The 10,010-nt window shown below is 49.2% G+C and overlaps 1 protein-coding gene across 1 annotated transcript; it reads left to right on the top strand.

The window, feature by feature from the left end:
- Positions 1-10,010, top strand: LOC131184272 (probable G-protein coupled receptor 21). Its single transcript, XM_058155393.1, has 4 exons — positions 1-110; positions 453-508; positions 7,755-8,858; positions 9,700-10,010. The coding sequence occupies exons 1-4, from the start codon at positions 1-3 to the stop codon at positions 10,002-10,004; spliced, it is 1,575 nt and encodes a 524-aa protein (XP_058011376.1). The 3' UTR covers positions 10,005-10,010.

The following is a 10,010-nucleotide window of genomic DNA, read 5'->3' as shown; positions in this document are numbered from 1 at the left end:
ATGGCCATCTTCATCCGAGAGATCCTCGGTTCCTTGACCCCAGCCTTGCAAGAGAAGCAACCAGGCCAGGAAAAGGGCTGCTCATCAAGTAAGTGCCAGAGGGAGGCCAGGTATGTCTTTCAGGTGATCCCAGACCTGCTCAACCCTTCCTTCTCAGGAGCAAACGCAATCTGATGTCGACATTCCCATGCAAAGAAGTCCAGCCACCTTTTCACTGAGCCCTGGCTAATGTTGAAAGGGAGTCAAGAAGAGGGTGTTCCACTTGCCCCAATACCTCACCATCCATCCTGCCCCAATACTTACCGGCACCTCCCCCACCCGATCTATCTGCCACAGATTTCTTATTTTTAGCTCCTGATTCATCTCCATATAAAGAGGGATAATGGATGTCACCATAGTAACTCTTGTGCCTGATAAGATTCATGCTGGAGCCCATCCTCTGCCGAGGGCAGATGTTTCTTGACGGAGGAGGAACCGGAGGCCTCCTTGGGTGCTTCTGTCATGGCAGGTGAGCCACCTGGGTGGGGAAGAGCCAGCTCCATCTTCTGCTCTTCCAAGGTCTTCCATTGCGAGTCAGCTGCCAATCCTCAGCTCCCAGGTCTCCTCTTAACCGGGTGTGCCCTGAGCAGAGAGGAGGGGAACAAATGCAAACCTCCTTGGTTCTCTTTGACATAGATATGCTTTCTTTTTTGTATATATTATTTTATAAACAAAGAAACATTTAGTATATCAGTCATTCCTTCCGTGTGACATCTCAGTGTTTTCTTCATGGCTCCATCTTTTTGTTGTTTCTTCATTTCAATTTAATCTATTACGATTTTTTTACAAGTACAATACTCTAATTATACTATTTTCTTACATAACTATCACTTTGCTTATCTATATCTTTTTTCTAACCTATGGTAAAATTGATACCATATCTTAAAATATCCTGAATCCTCTCTTTCTTTGATTATCAAAGTTAATCTATTCATTTCTGCACAATCTAATTTTTTTTAATAACTTCTCCTTCGAGGGGTATTTTCTCTGTTTTCCAGTTTTGTGCAAAAACAATTCGTGCTGCTGTTATTACATATACTGTATAATCAAACAGATATTTTCTTTACTGATTTTCTCTGGTAAAATACCCAATAAGAACAGCTCCGGTTTTAAATCAGTGTGTTGTTGGGTCATTTCTTCTAACCATACCTTTATTTTATTCCAATAATTTTTAGCTTCTGAGCATGTCCACCACATATGATAATAAGATCCTGGTTACTGGTGACATTTCCAACATTTAGCTGATTTATCTTTAAACATTTTTGCCAGTTTTTCAGGAGGCATGTGCCATCTATAAAACATTTTATATTGATTTTCTTTATATGCAGTGGACATTGTTAATTTGTAGTTCCTCTCCCATAGCTGTTGCCATTTGTCTAGATCTATTGAGTATCCAAAATTTTTGGCCCAAGCTATCATTGTTTCCTTTACTTGTCCATCTTCTAACTCAATACCCAACAAAAAGTTATAGATTTGACATAGTCTTAAATGGAGGAAACCTTTGAGAAACCTCTGTCCCTGCTACCGAAATACAATATGCTGCACCTGCAAACTCCGATTGTCTTGGACAAGGATGACCTCCATAACCATTTGCTCCTCTTCCCTCGGTGAATTTGTGGGAAATCTGTGCATTTGCCGAGAAAGTTAGGCTAACAACGAGGAGGCAAGGTTGACCTTCACATCCAACTTAGGAATTCTCTGGGACTGATGACAAAGAGAATAAACTTTTAAAATATTATAAATAAATATAGAAATAGAATTTTCTCTTGTTTCAGCCATTACAAACAATAGCCTTACTGCTTGATTCAAATTACCCCTTGTCATTATTCTGGCCACAATTATTTATACCAGCACTGATGGTGTTACCTAATTTGGGTAATGAAACATCTGCAAGAAAACAAGCAAATGCAGAGAGCACCAAGGGCCCCACAATAATTTGTCCATTTTTATTCCTTTTTCACTTGATTTTTCTGCAAGAACAAAAGTTCTTCAGGATTCCACAAAGTTGAAAGTACAGAGGCTCAAATTTTAAAAAGAAACAAAAAGATCAATGATTCAATAACTGGAGAAGGAGGGAGCCCCTTTCTTTGCTCTGTGCTGAATTGATTTGAAATTGGCTCACAAGAATCCCTCTGAGAAATCCACCAGGCTCCCTGACCACAAAGTGCTGGAGGAGGAGAATTTTGGAAAGTCTGCCCTGCAGCAAATTGAAGCTGGCCTCCTCCCCTCACCACAAAAAGCTTTTGGCTGGCGTGCAGGTGCCTGTGGGCCGGCCAGCGCAGGGAAAGGGTCCTGGAGGCCTTCCCTTCCTTCAAGGTCGGGAGGCGGCTGCCGCTCTCATGCCAAGGAGATCAGCCACCTCAGAAAGACCATTCTTGACTTTGTATTGCGCGGTGGATGGAAGAAGCAAGCGGCATTCGGTACTGAATGCAGCTCATCAGGAAGATAAATTCAGAGCCTTCCCTGCCCTTGGCAGCCATGGGACAGACAGAATGCGGCAAAAACGGTTTCTGCAAGAAAGAAAGTTCTTCAGGACTCCACAAAGTTGGCTGATTTCCTTTGAAAATACAGAGGCTCAAATTTTAAAAAGAAACAAAAAGATCAATGATTTAATAATTGGAGAAGGAGGGAGCCCTTTCTTTGCTCTGTGCTGAATTGATTTGAAATTGGCTCACAAGAATCCTCTGAGAAATCCACCAGGCTCCCTGACCACAAAGTGCTGGAGGAGGAGAATTTTGGAAAGTCTGCCCTGCAGCAAATTGAAGCTGGCCTCCTCCCTCACCACAAAAAGCTTTTGGCTGGCGTGCAGGTGCCTGTGGGCCGGCCAGCGCAGGGAAAGGGTCCTGGAGGCCTTCCCTTCCTTCAAGGTCGGGAGGCGGCTGCCGCTCTCATGCCAAGGAGATCAGCCACCTCAGAAAGACCATTCTTGACTTTGTATTGCGCGGTGGATGGAAGAAGCAAGCGGCATTCGGTACTGAATGCAGCTCATCAGGAAGATAAATTCAGAGCCTTCCCTGCCCTTGGCAGCCATGGGACAGACAGAATGCGGCAAAAACGGTTTCTGCAAGAAAGAAAGTTCTTCAGGACTCCACAAAGTTGGCTGATTTCCTTTGAAAATACAGAGGCTCAAATTTTAAAAAGAAACAAAAAGATCAATGATTTAATAATTGGAGAAGGAGGGAGCCCAAAAGGCCCTTTGAAGTTCAGCTCAATCGGTTCAACCTCTCCTCCTCAACTGCCATCCCCACACACATACACCCCCCACCACCAATCCCCACCCCCGCTGTTGAGACGTCCTCACTAGTAGAAATTCTAGTGGGTGGGGGGAGCAGCACCCGCAGCCCATCTACAGCCCATGCAGGCCAGCTGCATCCAGAGCGACACAAAACCGGGCTAATTGCAGGGAGGGATGGGGAATGATTACAGGGTGCAACAGGAGACGTGCACATGCCTGTCCAGCAGTCCCTCAACTCCCCCCCCCACTCAAGACTCTGGAAACCCTTCTCTTGTTTTCCTACTGTATGAACGCTGCCTGTCCATTCCTCCTTCTGGCATTGCAAAACACTGAGATACCGTACAGGTGTCAACCTTCCAAAACTGAACAGGCTGGGCTGGGCCACATCTCCAGGTCAGCAAAGGCTTGGGGTGGGAGCCTTTGGGGTGGGTGGGTTCTTCACTGCAGCCAGCAGAATTTGTACACTGGACTCCTTTTTGGAGCCCCTCCCCAGGCACCTCTCCTCACCTTCCTGCTCTGCTGCTTGAGCTTGGAAGGAGCAGGTGTGGAACTTTTGCAAATCCAAGAGATTGTTATGCTTGCACCATTGGCATGGACACGGATCGTCCTTTGGTTCAGACCGGTCAAGCACCTGGCTGTGGGTCTTTGATGCTTTTCAATCAGACGAAGGCAGGGGTGAAATGTAAAATTTGTCACTACGGGTTCTGTGGGTGTGGCTTGGTGGAGGGATGATGTGACTGGGTGGGCGTGGCCAACTTTTTATTTTATTTTTAAGAGCATTTTTTTCTTCAGCCAGAGAGGTTGTAGAAAAAATGCTTTTAAAAGGCTCTGATGATCCCAGCTGAGCCACACCATCATCAGAGGCTTTTTTTTTACTTTTAAAAGCATTTTTTCCGGCTGAAGAAAAAATGCTTTTAAAAGTAAAAAAAAAGAAAACCTCTGATGATTGCGCAGCTCAGCTGGTCATGGGTGGGGGAGGGATTTTTGCTACCGGTTCTCTGAACCACCTGCCACCATCACTACTGGATCAGGTGATCTGATCCGAACCAGGAGCATTTCACCCCTGGATGAAGGGTTTTAAACAAGAATAAGAACACAAGCTGCGCCCTGCTGGACCAGACCCCTGGCCCATCTACTCTGCTCTCACAGGGGCTGGCATCTGCCCAAGGAAGCCTTCTGGTGTCCCAAAAGATGGCCTTCAGAAGGGTCCATCCCATCCAGGCTAATATCTATTGAGCCTCAAGATTTCCATGAATTGAGCCAACCCTTTTTTGAAGTCAACCAAGCCGGGGGCCAGCAACGCACCTCTAAAACAGCAGGTGGTTCCCCATTTCCCAGATGTGAACTACTTTGCCATGGAGGTTTTCTTTTCACTTTTGGACTTGTTACAAAGATGGAGACAGCAGGAGCTCCATGCCTCAACTGTTCAGGGTGTCTCAATAATACCACTGCTCTGCCAGGTGCAATTTGATGTTAGTTGTCCTCTACAAAGCCCTGCCCTCTATAAAGGACTCAGGACCTGGTTACCTATAGGACCATCGTTTCTGGCTGAGTAGAAGATTTGGATAAATTGATACACTCCAGATTTTAGCTGTGAAACATGATCATCTTGGGGATTTTGGAAACATGCTACTTCAGTGGCTAGAGAATACATCCCTCCAAGGCCGGCATAGTCTTCACCTGTTGGACTTCTACAAAGCCTTTTGGTCCCTCTGGGTCAGGTGGCGGTGCATCTCCTTGCTGGCATTTGCTCGGGAAGATGTTTGTGTTAGTCACCCTCTGCAATGCGTGCCACGTTCTGTTTCGTTGTTATTAGATATTTTTACTTGCTATCTTAATCCTATTGTAAAATCACTTTGGGATTAAGGCATCGTACAAGTAAATACTGAGAGAGAGAGAGAGAGAGAGAGAGAGAGAGAGAGAGAGAGAGAGAGAGAGAGAGAGAGAGATGATTAGATACGTAGACAAAGAGTTCTGCACCAGGCTGGATACAATTCCAGAGCTGATATACAGAAAATATATAAATATAAATGGGATATAAATGTAAACAAAACAAAAAAAATGCAGCAGGAACATCTCCCCTCTGTTGGGGAGGGTCTGTTGGCCTGAGGGCAGAGTCTTTTTATGGAGTCCCTCCTCCCTCCTTTTGCAAAGTTCCTTGCTGGGCCAAGAGAGCCTGGAGTCAGTGAGGAGTCAGCTGGGGGACGGTGGGGAGCTTGGCTCTGGGCTCCACCTGCAAAATCTTCTCGGCTTTGCAAATGGGGTGGCTGTTCCTTGAAATCAGTGTGAATTTGTGTTCTTAAGCAATTAACAAATGGTTGGGGCAGGTCCTGGAATGCTCCACTTAGCAACCTTGGCTGGGAAAGGGCCCCCTGAAGGGTCTCCGAGCTTTGGCCGAGGCTCTTGGAGCCCTCTGAGTGCCCCACATCACCATCTGAGACTCCCCTGCGCCACCCCCCTCCCAAGGAACAGCAGGAGGGAGGGAGCCCTCCCACATGCCCAGATTGACTGAGATGGGGCTGAACTGACGATTCTCCCTCCCACCTGACCCCCAAACAGAGGAGAGGCCCGAAGCCGCTTCTGCCCCTATATAAGGTGTGCGTCTTTCATGTTTAATCCCTGTGACTGAATGTTTAATTCAGTCACAGGGATGAAACTATATAGAGTCTATTTATTGAGTCTCGCTGGCAACCCCCCTCCTTCAAATGCCCCGAAATGCCCCCCCACCCCGAAGGTGGGCAGAGGACTGCAGCCCCCTCCCCACTTTCCACTGCAACATTGTATTTTGCACCATTCAACTGCAAACTCCCCTGAATGGGACTCTGCTGCCCCCGTGTGGCAGCTGGCGAGGTAACGACGAAGCCTTCATTTGCTGGCGATCCTTGCAACACTCCTTTCCTGCCAACTCCCTCGTCCGGGGCTGGAGGCGGCCGGAAAAAGATTTCCAAAGGGCTCCGCAGGAAAAGAATATTCCATGTGCAGGTCGCATTTCCAGAGACGAAGAACTGACCCAACACTCAAACTCTGGCTGCAGTTGTAGCATCATAAAACATGGAAGGCCCCTTAAAGTCTCTGTTCAGCGGACTAATCCAAAGAGAAACTTCTCTGCCTGAAACTCTCTGGCCATTAGGAAGCTCTTCCTAACAGACCCCAGAATTTGCCCACCCTTCATTTAAATCCTGTGCCCCTGCTCTGGAACTAGAGAGGGATCAACAGGTCTCGGCTTGCTTCTATCAAATCACTTTTACAGCCTCCTGGTCAGAGATGGGTTTCAGGTTCTGGAGAACCGGTAGCAGAAATTTTGAGTAGTTCAGAGATCCGGTAGTAAAAATTCCGACTGGCCCCACCCCCCTCTATTCTTTGCCTCCTGAGTCCCAGCTGAACGGGAGGAAATGGGGATTTTGCAGTATCCTTTTTCTGCCAGGCCCACCAAGCCATACCCACAGAACCGGTAGTAAAAAATTTTGAAACCCACCACTGGTCCTGGTCACAAGAAATAATAAACAGGTAGAAATAATGATGTGTGAAACTGAAGAAAATGAAGGCGGTTGCTCCAGAGCCAGCCAGTAGCCAGAGAAGCACGTTGGGCAACCCAAGACTCCCCCACAATGTTTCTCAACCTCAGTAACTTAAAGCTAAGACTTCATGGCTGGATGGTGAATTCTGGGAGTTGAAGTCCAACTGAATTAATTTGCTGAGGTTGAAACCTACTGATGATCTAGGATCGAAGCAGTTTCAAGCAAATCAGGTTGAGATGGGAGAGGCCTAAAGAAAGCCATTGATCTCAGCTCCACTTACGGTCTTCCAAATTCCATTCTGATCCTTCCTGGTCAGTGTTGGAAGCTGCCCTGCAACAAAGGGCCATTGAGTTTGTGGCTTGCAAGTTAGGTGGAACCGTTACTCACTGTCACATATACTGTTCATTTTGCAATAAAAGATTGCAGGGAATGTTTTTAGCATCAAGATGTGACCCAGTCCATCTGCCCTCCAGAAATTAGTCATCTCACTTTCCTTTGTTTCTAGACATTTTTAAAAACAGAGGCTCTAATCCTGCAGATACTCCAGGTAGATGACCATAAAAACACAGCAAAAAGGGGAACTTTATTGGAAAAAGGCCGAGGGTGGTGAAGCCTAGAAAATGGTCCTGTCGGCACCTGGAGAGGAAAATAGGCAAATGTTCAAACCTCTGTCCTAATAAGAGTCCAAAATTCTGGGTTTTCTACTCACTGATGAAACTCCAGGTAAAGACCTGCTCCGCCTCTCCCCAAGCTGAGTCCTTCAAGGCTGTTGGACTACAATACCCATAACCCACTGTCAGCAGGGCCAACTTGGAGAACATCAGATTGGGCCGTTCACCTGGAGAGGTTAAAGGCTCAAGGCTGGGAATGAAGCTCAGGTGAAGCACTTGGCCTCCGTCTGGTTCCTTGAGCTCCTTGGGCAGCCTGAGGACTGAGGGAAGCCAGGCCTTTTCCCTGGACAGTCTGGCTCTGCAGCTGCATCATGGCCTCCGGCAGCCCCTTCTGTGCCCTCTTGCTGATGCTCCTGGCGTTTACTCTCGAGGAGGAGACCTGGGCAGAGGCCCCTTTGACCGGAGGGCCCAAGCTGCCAGGCCCTGGGCAGCAGAGGTTTCCGGACGCACAGGGAAGGAACCAAGGCAGAGGAGGGGGGTTCATCCTGAGCGGTGAGGGAAGCCCCCACACCAGCAGGGGGACACAGCTGACAACAGTGCATGAGCCCCCGGACAAGACCAAGCCAGCCTGGCTGCACACCCCGTGCCTGCCCGACCCTTGTGGCCAGCCACCCTATTGCCAGACCTGGCTGGTCAAAGTGACTCTCCTGGCGGTGCTGGGACTTCTGGTCATGGGGGGCAACGGGCTGGCTATCGCAGTGCTGGCCTCCTCTGTGTCTGGCTGGAGCCACAGCAGCCGTTTCATGCTGCTCTCGCTGGCTGCCTCGGATGCCGCTCTGGCAGTCCTGGTGGTGCCCCTCAACCTGTACCAGAGCCTGGAGTTGGGGCCAGCGGCCCCCAAGGAGGCTGCCAGAGAAGAGGCCGTCTACTGCCGGGTGGTGGCCTTCATCAACTCCAGCCTCTTTGGGGCCTCCCTCTACTCCCTGGCCGGGGTCTCCCTGGAGCGTTACGTGGCCGTCTTCTTCCCTCTCCACTACTGCCGCCTCCTGAGCCCCAGGCGGGTGCTTTTGCTCATCGTGACTGCCTGGCTCCTGCCCGCCCTCCTCCTGGTGCCACTGGCCATCCCGGCCCCTGTGGCCGTGCTCCATGTCCGCTTCTCTGCAGCCGCCCTGCTGTGCGAGCCGGACTACAGCTCCAACCCCTTCTACTCCCTCTGGATGGCTGGCACCATCTTCTGCCCAGCTGCTGCAACCATCGCCTTCACCAACATGCGCCTCTGGCTAGTGGCCCGCTCGCAGCGCCAGCGTGGAAAGGACGTGGGCATGCTAGGGAAGGCGGGCCGGCCCAAGAGGCTTCGGATGCTCCAGCTGGATGCTGCCGCCCGAGTGCTGCTCCCGGTTGTGTTCGCCTTCTTTGTCTGCTGGGCCCCTTGCATAGGCACCATCGTGTACAACTGTAAGTGCCCCAGAGCAAGTGGGTGGCATAGCAACACACACACACACGCACATGGCAAAGGTGCAGAAGTGTTTATGCCACGCAAGAGGGCTTTTTTTCCCACCCAGGAGTTATATTAGTTCTTCGTCATCTCTTCTGTGGTCAAGGAAGATAACATATGGGGGTGGGGCAGCGAAGGGCAGGGAACTGGGTGGGGGGGCTCTGGGATTGGCTCTCAATTGTTCAAAAGAGATATTGGCAGTTGTAATGTGCATTTGTGTTGTAATCAGCCTTCCCAAGGCTGTCCCTGTGCAATTCTGATTATCTCTCCCCACACAAAGACTTTTCTGCACATCTGGAAAATGCCAGTTGGCCAAAGGCTGATGCATAATTTGCATTTGGTGCCGAGATTAAGCCTGGCCCTTTAAAGCCGAGGCAGGAGCAGCCGGGTCAGTCCTCAGAGCTGGAGATGATGCCTCCAGCAGGGATGGTGTTCGGAGGACAAGGGAGGGTGGAGATTGTCTTCTAAAGAGAAGAAGGCAAGAGGCTGTATTCAACTTCTAATTTTTTAATTCATGAGCTTGTAATTTTTCGAAAGAAATCTCTTTTATCTAAGCATGTAGCTCCCAATGGGCGAACCATCCTCCAAGTATGCTATGAGTCCCATAATCCTGAAATGACACATTTCCTGAGAATTCTGGTTGTTGTACCACTAGGGTACCTTGAAGGCATCAGCCTGATATAAATGATGAAGCCTTGAATTCACCTAAGGCAGGACGAAGGAGCCAAGATGCCCAGACAAAATACAGACACCCTGCAGAGACTGAGTCACTCCCGCCTGTCTCTTTCTCTCTTTTCCCAGCAATCACCCAGGAAAGAGTTCCCGACTGGCTGGAATTCGTTGCTTTGTGGCTCCCCATTGGCAGCGGCTTCCTCAACTGCTTTGTCTACTTCTGGGTCAACAGGAACTTCCGGCATAAAGTCCAGAAGGTCGGACAAAAGCATTGCTTGACCTGCTGTCTAACCGAGCAGGACCTGCGGCCGCAGCCCCTCCACAGCATCTCTGCTCAGGTGAGGATGGACTGTGAACCTCCCGGCCTTTCCCCAGGCGGCTCCCTTGGTGTGTCGCCTTCCAGCAATGGCCTCCCTCTTTCCCAGCATGGCTGATCGCCT

This window comes from Ahaetulla prasina, chromosome 12 (assembly GCF_028640845.1).
Source record: "Ahaetulla prasina isolate Xishuangbanna chromosome 12, ASM2864084v1, whole genome shotgun sequence".
NCBI classification, from domain to species: domain Eukaryota; kingdom Metazoa; phylum Chordata; class Lepidosauria; order Squamata; family Colubridae; genus Ahaetulla; species Ahaetulla prasina.
Note: the sequence above shows the minus strand (reverse complement) of the source record. Positions and strands in the feature narration are given on the sequence as shown.